Below are 15,504 nucleotides of genomic sequence, written 5' to 3'. Positions count from 1 at the left end.
TATTTGTTAAGAGACCTTGAATTTGAATTGTTTAACAAGATAATATTTTCTTTATTTTTGTGTGCTATTCGCCTCTTGAAATAGAATATTTTCAATTCAAGTTCAACTATGTTCTTTTCATTTCACTTAAAGTATCCACTCTTCGGTGTGAAATTATCCAAACTTTTGATTTGCTTTTGTCAAAACCTAAAACAAGCTAATGTCAATGATGCTTTCAACTTGCTTGTCCATTCCTTTTGCAATTTATTCTTCATTTAAAGATTCTCAAATTCCATCTTTACTTATTTCAGCTTGGCATTTGCCTCAACTAATGTACCTCTTTTGTTGACCATATTTTACCTCCCATGAATAGTAGTTGTGATAAAATGTTTGCCTCAAATGATGGATTTGATGTTCATGAAGAGAATGCAAATGATTGTAATATCCCAATAAGCTATTTTTTCCATCTCCAATAAACCTAACTATATCATGAAGAGGGAATTGAAATGATATTGGCCACACAAGCTACCTCAAGCTCGAAAGAGTTGAGATAAAACTCTCATTGAATTAGGCTTAGCCATATGGCAAAGTTCAATATTGAAGTGAGTTTCATTGAGCTTGGCACATGGCCAAGCTTAAAAGTAGATGGATTTAAAATGATCTTAACCACGTTGTGAACCTCAAATTCAAAGTGAGTTTTATTAAGCTTGATCACATGGCCAAGCTCATTCTGAAATTCACGAGGTTCACTTGTTGCTAAGTCCATTGGATACAACCCTCCATTAACCCATAAATCAATGTGCTTTTTGCCTTTGTCTCTTAACCTTTTAGCTTTGGCTTGGATTGCTAAGAATCTTGAACTTCTTTCCTCTCCATGTGTAGTAGCGTTTCTCCACCATTATATGGATATGACTCTCCATGTTTCTTGAAATGAAAAGAGAAAAAAAGAGAGAATTGAATATTCAAAGATATGTTTTTGAGTGAGTTCTAAAAGGTAAGTGTAAATATGATGGAAATTTTAGGCATTAGCATATTGATAATTTTGACAAGTTTCTTGCATCTAAGGATCCAATTGGCATGCCATGCTACTTTCAATCACACAAACTAATATGAATCCAACCTAAAATTAGAGGAAATCACGTGATTAATAAGGTGTCCTTCCTCCTCTATTTTAACCCAAATGAAATGTGATTAAGACATTAATTCAAATCCTTAAAGGGTCATTTTTAGTTCCAAATCTTTGCTTTGAAGCCTTGCTAGATCCAAGTATGGGTAGCTAGTGCTTTTATAGATCCATTAAATTGTATTGAAGAAAATTTGAACTCCTAAACACTCAAGAGTCTCTCCAAATTGTGATCTCTTCATTCTAATTATTCCAAATCCTTAAAGGGTCCTTTTCAGTTTAAAATCTCCAATGAAGCCTTGCTAGATCCAAGTATGGGTAGCTAGTGCTTTCATAGATTCATTAAATTGCATGGAAGAAAATTTGAATTTCTAAACACTCAAGAGTGTCTCCAAATTGTGCTTTGTTCATTCTAACTATGGCTGGAATCAGAGATCAAATCGGAGACAAAATATGAAGGTGAAATAGGGAGATTTATGTATGATGCAAATATAGTGAAGGGTTAGATTGGGGTTGGAATAGTGGGTAATTTGCAACCACAAAGCTTGCTGAAAATAGAGGATAACTTGGTCCTCCTTGAAGGTTGGGTAAGATAGGTAAGTGATTGGACAATGTAGGTAGAGTTTTTTTGGGATAATTTTGGCAAATAATGTGTTGGATATGAGTAGAGTAATGGAGTACATGTTGAATAAAATAGGATATTAGACTTAGTTTTCACTCTTATATCCGACTATGGAGACTATCTTGTGTTTATATAGAGGTATCCACAGCCCTCACTTCAACCACCATCTTCTACGGCAATTTAGAGATAGTTCTTGGGCTTGTGGCCTAATTGAATAAGTTAATAGAGGTTATGAGGGGATGGGAGGATGGCCATGACTTGAGTATACTATTTTTTAGTGCCATTGATAGAACTCTTTACCTATCTTTATGCTCTAGATCAATCTCTCTCATCCCCAATATCTTGCTTTTGTCTATGGAGTTATTATTGACCTATTAGAAGAGGTTGTTGATCACCTAAAAGTGATTGTCTTGTTGCATTTTCTTGCCTAATTTAGAAGCCCTAGTAAATAGGTTGTTAAGCTAGCTAGAAGCATCCAATCCCCCTTAGAAGATTGGAGCATCCTTTTTTATAGGACCGTAGGTCACTTCTATCTGAAAGATTGTAAAAATGGAAGAATCTAATGTCATTATAATGGCTTTTGTCAAAATTCCCATATGCATTACTTATGCCTCAAATCTAGTAGAAATCTATAAACTACTTGGTTCAATTTCAAGGACACAATTGCACTAAAGGACCAACCAAATGCCATTTTTCCTTGGTCATTAAGGACTCCATTCGGTTTGGGTATTCCTACAATTGAGCACAACACCCCCGCCCCCCACCCACCCCCGTCCCTTTCTAAATTTCACCTCAATAAATTGGACCTTGTAAGGAAACTCGGTATCAAATGGCATCTTCTGTGGAATCATGTCAATGGGAATTTAGAATTTATAGCATACAATCCCCAATATCCCAACCACCTTAATGTGGCTCATTCTTCTTAAAGCTACATGGACAAGGGAAAAGACAATGAAATTAGGTAAAGGAGATGGTTTGTGCTCCAGATGTAAGTTTGAAGTAGAAACTATCTCCCATCTGTTTACATCTATTTAATGGAGATTTGTTAAACTTCATGAACTACATCATTTGGTTCTTTCACCCCTACATCATACCTTGGAAAGAGTTTCTTAGGGAAGCCAATGGTCTACCCATAAAAGTTTGGAATTGTCTTAGAGCCCATGTGGTGTGGCATATTTGGCTTTAAAGAAATGAAGCTCTATTCCAAGGGACTTTTTCATTTTCTATGCACTCATTAAAATGGTATCTTATTTTGTAGGTTGATGTTGTGGAGCAAGGCATTATCAAAACACTTCTTGAAGTTGTGGGAAAAAAGACCACTTTCACATGAAGACTTGAACAATACCCCTCTCATGAACCAAGTTCAATTAGATTTTAACACAATTGATTGCCTTCGTCACATCAAGAATATTGTTGCAAACTACTAGGTGTTATGTCTCTACTATAGCTAGCCTTTGTATTTGCTTGTATATACTAGCTAGTGCATTGCTTATGTTGAACATTGGTTCATTGACACGATTATATGGTGTACTGAATACCTTTATATACCTTCACAAATCACTATATGCAAGTTGATAGGATTTTTCTATAGTTGTTTTATATAAGTGGAGTTTGATTCATAAGAAATCTCTTCCATTAAAGTCATACGTGACTTTTTCCATAATGTTTTTTTAAAAAACACGCTAAATAAATTAATATTATAAAAATATGAATATGTACAAAACTTCTCAACAAAAGTGAGGCTAGTTGCAAGCAATCATTTGCTTCACACCTTAGCAAGGCTCTTACAAAACACTTTGAAGGCTCTATCTGCTTCTTTCACTCCCTTGAGTGGAATCAAAATTTCAGCTTTAATTCTAGACCATCGATCTCTGGGTACCAAAGGACATTTTAGCCTTCCAAAAATTCTATCATTTCTCAACCTCCAAATCTCCTGCAAAGCAACATCTTTGAGCACATTCCAAAGCTCAATGTCTGGTCATCGTGTCTTCCTTTGTCACACCAAAATATGCAATCTTACAGTCTAGACTCTGATTAAAACCAGCTTTTTGCATCCATTGTTGTACCTGCCTCCACAGAGGCATGACTTCCCTGCACTCCCAAAAAAGATGCCTTACAGACTCCACTTCTCTGTTGCAAAAAATGCAAAGGGGAGACATAAGGAATAGTTTGCTAAGCCTCTCTCGAGTTGGCAGTCTATTCATAATCACTTTCCACAACATGAAGTTAAGCTTCCTAGAGGGAGTAGCTTTCCAAATTCTTCTGAATCTTTTCAGCTAGATCTTATTCTTGGCATGAGCGTGCCACCTCTTCCACTATTCTGTTGTCTTCATTAGAAAAACCTTATCCTTCTTGAATAGAACAATTGACTTCTTACACCTCCATAACAGCTTCCCAGTTGGAGCTACCATGTACATGCTTATATTATTCTCATTAACAATTCTAGAGGACGGCTAGTCACTTTTAACTTTCTCAAACGTCCTTTGCATGAACTCAACCTCACTGTTAGTTAAACCATATTGCTCCTTGATGTTCTGAGTGGACACGAAGCTCATGGTAATCCCAGATGTCTTCCCATTTACAAATCCCCTTTCCTGCCAAGCATTTTGCTAGCCTGGGCTCATGTCTACTAGGTCTATCAAGTGGATCAAATGCTTCCTTGAAGTACCAAATCATTTGTTTTAGTGAGGCATCTCCCCTTCTATCATGTTCTCCTTTCAACTTTGCATTATCCAGGACTAATTGCCAAGCCTGCACCATTCTCTCTACTACCTGGGATTGGAGAAATCTAATTTTCTGTCTTGAAAGAAGAGGGTCAGACCAGGAGCACCCTTAGACTCTTCACTCCAACCTCATTGAGCCAATATTTTAGTAGAAAATTCCAATGCTAAACACCTTCCATCTTTTTAAGCATCCCAAAAAGAAGAGTAGAGGCTTTGGTGGTAAGCTTAGGGATACCTAAGCCATCTTCCTCTTCCCTAGTTGTAATTTGAAGCCATGGTATTGCCCTCCAACCCCTTTGTCCTAGGACCTTATTCCACAACATGCACGCAAATAGGCTTTCTAGTTTCGTCCAAGTTTGTTTGCTGAAATTGAAAACCATCACCAAGAATGTAGTAGTAGAAACAAGCATAACTTTGATCACCACTAATTTGCCCATGAAGGAGAGAAATTTATTACTCCACATCTCAATCTTACTCTTGACTTTCAACATCATCGAGTCGGCTCTTTGTTTCATGGACACCCCAACTCCTAGAGGACATCCCAAATGTCTGAAGAGCTATCCATGATTGATGATCCTGAAACCAAGATTTGAGATCCACTCAGACGGTGCCTCATAGCCTAGGAATGCCAACTCGGTCTTGGAGGGGCTAATGAGAGAACCTGAAAGCTCAAAAAACCTATTGTAAACCTTAAACAGCTCCTGAACATATTTCTTTTCTGCCCTAACCAAATTTGAATTATCATCTCCGAAAAATTGGGCAGTAAAGGGATTGCCACCTGGCATTGGAAGACCCTTGATGGTACCTTGCCTTAGCTTCAGGTCCAAATTCCTGAGAATTGGATCAATTACGATTGCAAATAGTAGGGGGGCCAAAGGGCACCCCTGTCTCGTTGATCTTCTGATCTCAAAAGGTCTTGAACAGATACCATTAACATGTAGCACAACGGTGGCATTTGTAAATAGTGCCTTGACCATTCTTAGAAATCATGGACCAAAACCCATTGATATCATGACCTCCAGGATGAACTCCTAGCATATCTTGTAATAAGCTTTATCAAAGTCTATATTAATAAGGACAAACTCAGATTTAGTTGATAAATCTTGATACATAGAAAAGATCAAGTTCAAAATGGCGTCGTGAATTCTCCTCCCCTGCACAAATCCATACTGCTAAGGGTGAAGGATTCTACTAAGAATAAATTTGATCCAGTTAGCTATATCTTTGGCAAGGATTTTGTAACCAACACTGAGCATTGTCAACTGTCTCCAACTACCCATTTTGATCCTATCCAAAGATTTAGGGACCAACTTAATAAGACCTTGGTTAAGCTCTGCCAGCACTCTTCCATCCTTCCTAATCCTATTGAAAAGGCGGCACATGTCACTCACACACTCATCCCAAAGTACCTAGAAAACCTGCACTTGTATGCATTTATACCAGGGGATTTCCCTTTAGCCATTTTATCAACCACAAACTTGAGTTCCTCAACTGAAAATGTATGCATAGAAGAGTAGCCTTGATCAGGGTGATTAGGTTTCTTCCTTCATCAAGAAACTCGTTTAGCTTCAGATAGTAATCAATCGGTAACTCAGGCTTAGAATCTACAATTGTTGAAAAGTGCTTAGTAAAAGCTCTTGCTATATCAACATTATCCTTAAGGATCTACCCATGACCATCATCAATCATAGTAATCATCTACTTACTCCTCTTTATTTTCAGGGCCCTAAAAAAGAACTATTAGGAGCATCACCAACTAAATACCAAGACCCCTTTAACTGTACCTTGGCTACTTCTACTTGGTATTGGAACAATCCTTCCATATAACACTTTACACTTTTGAGTAAGTTATGCATAATAGAATCTTGAGGGCAAATAGCAAGATCCCGAAGAATGCTCTCCCTAACGTGTTTGTTGTTGTTTAGCCTCCCTCTCTTGACCTGTGCATGAGCCTTTTTGTACTGTTTGGCTACCTCCACTATAGCATTGGTACATCTTAACCAATTGCTGAGTGGGTGGGCTCCAAAGTCCCTGCACTTACTCCAAGCCTCCTTGAGTTCCTGGCAAAAGTCCTCTCTCTTAAGAAAGGAGGTATTAAATCTAAACATTGGTGGTCCTCCATCTATTGAGTTCATATTAACCATTCTCAAAGTGCACATAATAGGCATGTGATCTGACATGCCAAACTCTGTCAGCATTGAGAGCCGTACATCATGCATGATCCACCAGGCCCCATGGTTGAGGTAGATCTTGTCTAACCTAGCTGCACGCCAATTATAGCCCGCTTGCTTATTGTGCTAGGTATAGTCAAGTTTTTCCCCTCGTCCAAAAGCCACAACTACATCAACTAACTCTTGAGACATTTCCCAATCATGCCATTTGTCCCTTTCTTGACATAACATTGAGCTCCCACCTTGATCAGACTCCTGAAGAGTCATATTCCAATCGCCTAAAAAGATGGCATTTTCTTCCAAATTAGCTCATTCAAGATCCCCCCAAAGTAGTGCTTTGTCTGCAGAGGAATTAGCTCCATATACTGATGTGACAATCACTTTTACCCTGCCAATATAAATTGATGCTGCTACAAAACTACCGTCACCATGAGTGATGGATTTAGTGATTCTTTAACAAGAAGCATTGAGCCTTTCCGACCTTGACTGCAATAATCCCAAAAACTACATACCCCTTGTGTTTTATCTCTTTGGCTTCTTCACTACCCAGCTTTACTTCCTGTAGCACGAGTACATCAGGTTTCCTCCTCCTTAGTAGGGAGTAGTAAGCATCCCTTTTGGCTGAGCTACCCATTCCATGAATATTCCAAGTGATCAGGGTGAGATGGTGCATTGATAAGCTATTCATAGATAAAGACATCCTCCCCCTCTTCACCATCTTCGTCGAAGATAGCAAAGTAATTTCTATCCACCAACGGCATGCGTGCTAGTCTCTTGAGAGATGCCTTCTTCCTCTTCCCTTTAGTAGCTTTGGAGGCTGACGGGGGATTATTCTCTTTGTCCTGAATGCTCGCCCTATGAGAGTTTTTGGATGGTGTACCCAGTTGCTGTGCTTTTTGGACCATAGGCTGACTCTCCTTAGGTTTCCCCTTAACATCACTTACCCCTGTGGGTTCTTTTTGGTTAGTAGGATGGCCATCCTTGGATTTCCCTTTAATTTCAATGCTATGGGAAGATTCTTGTTTCTTTCGCTGATCAATTGCAGGGGGTGCTTGACTCCTTGGGTTCTCATTTGCCACGCTAACTTGTGGTTTCTTTTCTTCAGTGCCTTCCTTTCTTGGGCAATCCTTTGCAAAATGCCCCAAACTCTTGCATATGAATCAAGTATCAGGGAAGGTTGCAAATTTGCCATCAACCAGCAACTCCAAGCCATTGGGATCAGAAACTTCCAACATGTCAGGTATTTGCTTCCGTTTGTCCCAAAGGATATAAGCACATTTTTCTACTTTGATAGCTCCATTGACTGATGTGACAACCGGTACGTAGAGAAGCTTGCCCAAAGCTCCAGTTAGAGCTGCAATCTCGCCATCCAGTCAAGCCGATAACCCAGGGAAGTTGACCCGCACATGGCATTCTGAGTGAAGTACCTCATTAGGGTTGAAGTCCACTTTCCATGGCTTGTGTATACCAAATTCCCTTTAAATCCAATTGCTAACCCAAGGACATAGTTTCTCTCTGCTTTGGACGACACAATGGTGAGAAAGAAACCTCTGCCAACAAACCTAAACTAGGAGAGGGCCACTTTGGAACCAAATGTTGCCCAAAACTAGCTTGCAAACTCTTCTTCCATGAGAGGCTTACCCATGAAGTACATGTAAACACCACAGGGAGCATATTCAGCATACCTTTGGCACATGCGGTCAATAGAGAAGCTAACAGGAGCACGTAGCACATTCTTGCCAGCCTCAATAGAATCCTTCTTTCTCTGATTATAGACCCTTTGATCCTCACGCATGCGTTTCGTCACCTCTGTGGCATCTTCTCCAGCGGTGACAGCAGAGGCATAATCCATTTCCATTCTCTCATCCTGCTTCTGCTGCTTCGAAGCTACCTCAACTACATAATGGCTATCAGTAGATCGTTTTGCCCCCTACATTCAAGCAAAGAGCTTGGTGGATTTGCGCAGGAACGGCTAGAGATTGAAGCGAGATGAAAGTCAATTGATTCCTTCGAGAGAGTTGTTGCCTTGCGATTTGTACATCACACTTGTCTTCTTCTGTTATACCTCCTTTTATGTCTGTCGACTTTTCCTTTTAGTTGATTTACTGCATTTTCAATAATTTTAGAAAACGCATTTGTTCTGGAGAGTGAGGTAGATTTGCCTAGAGACTAAGGCGAAGTCAATCTAGAGGCAAATGAATGCCGTATAAACTTGCCAAGCCCGTGACTTGTATAATGCAAGTCCTAACGGCTAGTGCGAAACGGCAACCTTAACAAGAAAACAAACTCACACACACACACACACTCTCTCTCTCTCTCTCTCTCTCTCTCGCTCGCTGTGTACAGTTAGTCATTTTGATTCTCTGAGAGCTAGCACGCCTCTCTGCAGTTTCTGCGAGTACCCTAATTCGCTTCTCCGGCTTCTCTCCAGGTATGTTGGAACTTTGTCTGTCTTGCCTTCGATTGTCATCAAATGCAGACCAGTGTGTAATATATCCACGTGTCTAACAAGATTAGCTGCCAAAGCAGATCATGTCGCATTGTTCCAGTAGAAATGCGCAGATAATTGCTTGTCATCATTGATTTGCGGCTAATTACCATTCTCTAATCGCTACCCACCTCCGTGGCTGCTAAATGTTCGAGATTATTAAGATTGAAGCATTGCTGGTGATGGCTCCTCTGTTGGAGCAATGCAGACCAGACTCAAGTTAGCTTCAGGACCCCTCTCATGAGCTTTCCTCATTCTTACAGGTTTTCATAGCCCTCTTGAATCATCTAGGTCATGGCACCATCGCCCGCCCCTCGTTCTGCATCGACTACACCTCAAAATCATAGTAATTGCCCCCGCACACCCTCCTCAAGTTCCAAGCATAGGGCTGTCTCTCTTGCCAGTCGGTTCATGGCACCATCCCCTGGCGTTCTCCCATTGCCCTCTTCATCTGATCACCCTGTTGAGGTTGTCGGGCGTATTCGTGAACATCCTGAAGGCCCTGGCAAGCCTTCCGTACTTCAAGTCCTTCAGAATGGACACACTGTGAGAGTAAGAACAGAGCAAGGCTATCGGGATTTTGGTTTGGATGGGGTCTCCCTTGCGGCAATGGAAGATATGCAAAGCTTCTACAAGAAGTACGTGGAGAGTCGTATTGAAACTGTCAAACTGGGAGGCAGGTGCACCATCATGATGTATGGCCCAACTGGAGCTGGAAAGAGTCACACCATGTTTGGCTCAGCAAAGGAGCCAGGAATAGCCTATCGTGCACTCCAGAACATTCTCAGTGGTTCCACTTCCAGCCCTGTGAAGGCAGATTCCAAAGTTGCTAGTGGCTCACCGGACTATTCCATCAAGAAGATCAGAGTAACAGTGACAGTCCTGGAAATCTACAATGAAGACATTTTTGATTTGTTGGCTAGCTCCCCCAGCACACCCAACGGCCATTGGACCCGGCCAAACACGTGCAGAGTATGTTTTATTATGTTTAGCTATCTGTTTTGATCCATTCGTGTATTAATTTTATCCATGAAGTGCCTGTATTTGGTAGTGACTGATAATTTCCATGAGAGAAGGATGCCCAATTGGAAGCCCTAGGTATCGATCTGCCTTGTCCTTCAATTCATAAGTTAGGAATCACTTCGAGATTTACTTTCACCAGCTCAGAAAGGCAATGGTTCCATTGCTAGTAGCCAGTGTATCCTTTCTGTCATGTAGGCGGATTAATTTCTCATCTTGTTTTTGGTAAGCAGGTGAGGTGTGAAGTTATGAGGAAGAAGGCCAAAAATGCAGTATCTATCTCCGGCACTGATGCAGAAAAGATCTCAAAGGAGATCGCCAAAGTAGAGAAGAGGCGCATCGTCAAGAGTACTTCATGCAATGACCGAAGTTCACGTAGTCACTGCCTGGTGAGATATACTTGTTTGTTTTCTTTGAATTGAAAGGGATATCCTCTCTAGTATCATGAGAACATAGCACGCATGCAGGTCATGGTGGATGTCCCAGCTTTGGGAGGTAGACTTGTACTTGTAGATATGGCAGGCTCTGAGAACTTGGAGCAGGCTGGGTTAGGGGCAGAATCAAAGCTGCAGGTACTTTCATTCTGCAATTCTCTTTCTGTAAGTATCCTCCCAACTATGAAAAATGACTAAATCTTTGGGCTTTGACGTTTTTATACAGACTGGCAAGATTAATCAGGGGAATGTAGCTCTGAAGAGGGTTGTGGAGGCCATTGCTAATGGTGATTCATATATTCCATTTCGTGACAGCAAACTCACAATGCTTCTGCAGGTCACTATGACTATATATCACTTCTCTGCAGTTTTTCCTTCTTCCTGAGTCACCACGTGCACGAGTTACCTGTTGTTTTCTGGTTTCCAGGATTCGTTTGAAGATGATGGAGCCAAAATTTTGATGATTTTATGTGCAAGCCCAGATTCACGGGACATACATAAGACTATAGGAACTTTAGAATATGGATCCAAAGCAAAATGTATTGTGCGTCTACCAGTATCCCCAGCAAAAGACAAGCCAAGCAGTGTCGATAAAATGGAGCCTTCTGTGTTAGAGGCCAGGATACGTGCCATGGATGCATATATCAGTAAACTGGAAATAGAGAATCAAATCAAAGAAAGAGAGAGGCAGGAAGCAAGCAAAGAGCTAATGCAAAAGGAGCAGGACATATTAGCACTAAAAGAGATGCTTGAACGATTGGAGCGAGAACAAAGAGACAAATGCGATGCACATTCTCAACCTGAAAATGAGGATCTCAGACTTGTACTAGAGAAAAGGTTAGAAGAGTGTCAGAAGGCTGCTGATCAGCTGATTGAGGTTGGAAAGAAGAAATTAGAGGAAAAGCTAGTGGAGCAGCAAAAAGAGATGGACATGATGAGGTCAAGAATGGAAGAAATTGAACGAGAAGTAAAGCAGTTTTTGCAATCGACTTGTCAGCACATGGGTTTGAAGGCTGTTTCTGGCGCTTCAACAGCGCACCATACTGCTGTGCAGGGTACTGGAAGCTTGGGAACCTTTAATGAAGATTGGAATCCAAGCAATGTGTCTTTCATTGGTGGCCTTGACAGAATGGGTAACCACGCTGTATTATGTCCTAGCTCCAAGCATTCTTTTGGTGATATGCCAGATGAACGTGAGAATTTTACGAACAAGACACTCACAAATCAAGAGGAGGGTCAGCCTCAATATTGTGGTCTATCTTCACATACAGCTCCCCACACATACTACACTGATGACAATACGATTGCAGAAAACTTTGATGAGCATTTTTACAGTGATATGGTCACAAATGGTCACCGGTATGATGAGAATATGCTAGCACAGATAGACTGCCCATCTGAAACATTGGAAAGCTCAGATTCTCACACTTATCCTGTACCTAGCAGTAGTGAGTTTGATGAAGATGATATGAAGTACGAGGAGACCGGCGGGTGGCTGCCTATTATACCTGAAGAATCCGAGGGAGACGAAGACATGATGGAAGAAGATGAAGCTGATCATAAAACCTCACAGTCGATAGTAACAGCACCTGCATGGACAGAGGAAAGAGGGAATGAATTGTCAAATTCCAGGCATCTTAGTGGACAAGCTGCAGAGACAATTGAAAGTTCATCCAACATTACAGTAGAAAAGGAAGAGAATCCATCCGGCATATGTCCTGTTCAATCAAATGCAACTGACATTACAAACAAGGGTTATGATGAAGGAAGAAGCTATCCTTCATGTGCTGCCTCTCGTAGGTCACGAATAGAGAACATCTTTTTACTCTGTGGAAACCAGAGGGAACTTGCTGCTAACACACACAAGCTGATGGAGGAGCCTACCCAATTTAGGCGTGTTGAAAACAATGTTGATTCCTGTCTAATTGCAGAAGATGATCACAGACCTGGCACACAAATATTTTGTCTGAATGAATCAGCAGGTTTTGGTCCTGCAGCAGCCTTTCCAGATGCTACTAAGGACTGTTTTGTAAGTAATGACACTCCCTTAACCAATGTGGGAAAATTCTTGGACACAAGTCCTGCCCACAGATCAAAGCATCATTCATCACAGGAGAATACCCCACCTCATGGAGCACCCTGTCCAGCGTTCACCTCTTCACATGTGCACAAGTCTAAATCACCTGAAATATCTACCCATGAAGGATTTTCTGTGTTGAACTCTTGCCAGCCTGTAAATCAGGAAAGCTTAGAGATGGATGCTGAAGGTTGTGAATTGTATGCCAAATGGGAGACGTCCAAAGAATCATCCGGGAAGATGATCGGCATCATAAAAGTGAAAAAGAGCACAACTCTTGCGGAGCTAAGGAAAGAGCTTGAACAGCATGTATCGGATGTGAAAAATGATTTTACTTTTCTGATGCTGGGGGTAGGTCATCCTGCCATCTACATGTTTTTCTCTCTTGTTTGTAATACAGCCAGTGTTTCACGTCTGTTATGCTTCAAAGTCATGATTGTTTTCTCCCACTTAAATGGATAACTTTTCTGTATGTGAGAGAATGCCGAGTGGCTACCTAATTGGTTAGATTTATATTTCATTAGTGCAAACTTTCAGATTACTGCAAACATAAATGGGCTGGCTTTAGATTATGTTGGTAGTTTAGACTGTTCATATATCACTGTGGATGTAATTGAAGGATGCAAGTAATGTTGATGAATTGAGCTCTAACTGTGATAGTACTTTAGGCTTTGAGGTATCATTGCAAATGTAATAGAAGGGAGTAAGTTTTGGAGTTTGAAACAACATGTCATTTGTGTGGCAGGATCCAAGCGGAGCGCCTGTTGAGAGGGACAGAGAAACCAGTCTGCTGGTGTCATCACTACCAGACTGTCACAAACAAAGAGGAAGCAAACTGGCATGCTTAAGGCCTCATCTTAGGCGTGGTTGTACAGCTAGTCCACTTGGTCCTCTAATGTCAATGGAAAATCAAATGCCAGTAAAGCAGATCATGCAGCCTCACAAGCCACAGAGTGGTATCAGTCCCTTGAAGTGTAACGATGGTGGCAGTCTTGTGTTGCAATCAAGAGACAAATTGAAAGCTAACCAGAGGCAAAGTTTTCCCCTGATTTCTCAAGTGAAGGGGATTCGCCTTTGAATTTGAAGGCAGGTAAGCTAGATCAATCAACTAAGGTAAAAATCAACTGTGGATATAACACTCTTTTGTTGTTGTTTGAAACATTCAGTTACCTCCTAATGCTACCAATGGGGGGGTTGATCTGAGATATCTGAGGATGAATGTTGTCATGTACATTACATTTACCTCGACCCTCTGCTATAAGGCTTGGCTTGAGAAAGGTGAAAGCAAAGCTGTGCAGCTAATCTGTTGTAAAAGTAAAGTTCTCACAGTGATTGTTCAGCGCTTCGGTGTGTGAAGTAAGTATTATCTGCTATACGAGGTCACTACAGTTGACAACAGAAAAGTTTATCATCCATTAAGCTGCAACAAAGGTGAAAATTTTGGTACCCAAATAATATGGAACATAGCAATTGCTTTAAAATTAAGTTCATAATGCCTAAGAAGTGCCTTCTCAAGTAAGCAGCACACTTGCGCGCACAGGAATGGTGGCAGAAATGGTTAAAGGGAGCTTCCTCATCTCTCGTAAGTGTGTCTTATATTTATCAGCCCTCTTCACATACCACAGCTAAGCTGCAGGGTAGTTGAGAGCTAGGAAATGTAGCCCTGCACACAGAATACAGCTGCACAGTGCAGAGCAGCCGCAATCCACCGTTTTGCCCTATTGCTAATATAATGAGCCCATGCCCATGCACCAAAAACTAGAGAAAAACTAGAGAAAAAGCTATGATTTTTGAAGCTCTATGTATGATTTTTGTCTCACGAAGCCATCTAGCAAACTTTAAGTAGAGTACTGGGTTTGGACCTTCAGTCATCATCCTGGCTAGCTGAGCTAGAGGAAAAATTGGCGATAAATTTGGGTATACCTAAATACGTTGTAGATGAAAATGGGGTGGCTTATGGGATTCCACCAATATGAAATTGAAGCATTGAGCGATGAAAATGCTTGGAGGGAACCAAATGTGAATCACAAATGAACTTACAATAATACAACTCAAAACACGACATTGTAAAATCATAGATGAAGGTGGTAATGATTTAATTTCTTTTATTTGTGCCAATGGCATGTCAAAGTGGATTGTAACTAAGAGCTGCGTAGCACCCATCATTAGCGGGGGTAATGAAATCCCCACTCACATAGGGTCACACCCAAGTGGGGTTGGGGCTGGAGGGTTAAAAGATTGTGTTGGCCATAAAAAAGGTCACATGTCCTCCATTGGTTCGAAGAAGAGCTTCTCAAACTTTCATATCAATGGCTCCTCTTTGCCTTTTCTTCAAGGTCATGTGTCCTGCACTAGTTGGAAAAAGAGGCTATCAAGCTTTCATATTAATGGTTCCTCTTTTGCCTTTTCTTCATTGTTGCTTCATGTCACAAATTTGCAAGCTTTTCCATCATATAGAAAACTTATCCAACAGCCATTTTGAGATGAGAATGTATTGGGTTCATTATGAAAAAAGTTTACTAGGCATAAAAGGTTTTAATGGTGTATCTCAATGTACCATTTATATCACACTTTCAAGATGGCACACACATTTGGATGGCCAAAGTTCATGGGATGATGCCAAAGGGGAATTATCCAATGTGTAGGAGAAGAATCTAATGGAGGATGTACTAAGGCACATGAATGACAATTGGTTGTTGTCTAGAAAGATCGGGCCCACAAAAGAGTGGGCCAACTTGGGTAACTCAAAAAAGTAAGTTGTCCTACAATATGAGAAGTAGAAGGGACTTTTAGGGGGATAGAATGGAGATTGCCATAAATAACAATAGCAAGTGGGTTTCAATGTTAACACTTTGAAACCGAGGTGA

At 40.8% G+C, this 15,504-nt stretch overlaps 1 protein-coding gene across 2 annotated transcripts; it reads left to right on the top strand.

The window, feature by feature from the left end:
* The first annotated feature begins 8,820 nt into the window (after positions 1–8,820).
* On the top strand, positions 8,821–15,242 carry LOC148010450 (P-loop containing nucleoside triphosphate hydrolases superfamily protein). 2 transcript variants are annotated; one of them, XM_087671858.1, is made up of 7 exons: positions 8,821–9,049; positions 9,148–10,078; positions 10,360–10,515; positions 10,594–10,698; positions 10,787–10,897; positions 10,988–12,988; positions 13,383–15,242. In XM_087671858.1, exons 2-7 carry the CDS (start codon positions 9,401–9,403, stop codon positions 13,713–13,715), a joined length of 3,384 nt encoding a protein of 1,127 aa, XP_087527984.1. In that variant the 5' UTR covers positions 8,821–9,049; positions 9,148–9,400; the 3' UTR covers positions 13,716–15,242. The 2 variants fall into 2 exon arrangements, with proteins under 2 accessions (XP_087527984.1, XP_087527983.1); XM_087671857.1 differs by having other exon boundaries at positions 8,822–9,049; positions 9,370–10,078; positions 13,383–15,241.
* The last annotated feature ends 262 nt before the right edge of the window (positions 15,243–15,504 follow it).

This window comes from Lygodium microphyllum, chromosome 29 (genome assembly GCF_053477565.2).
Source record: "Lygodium microphyllum isolate KBCC chromosome 29, Lygodium_microphyllum_v1.1.10, whole genome shotgun sequence".
Lineage (NCBI taxonomy): Eukaryota > Viridiplantae > Streptophyta > Polypodiopsida > Schizaeales > Lygodiaceae > Lygodium > Lygodium microphyllum.
This window is presented reverse-complemented; position numbering and strand designations above follow the sequence as displayed.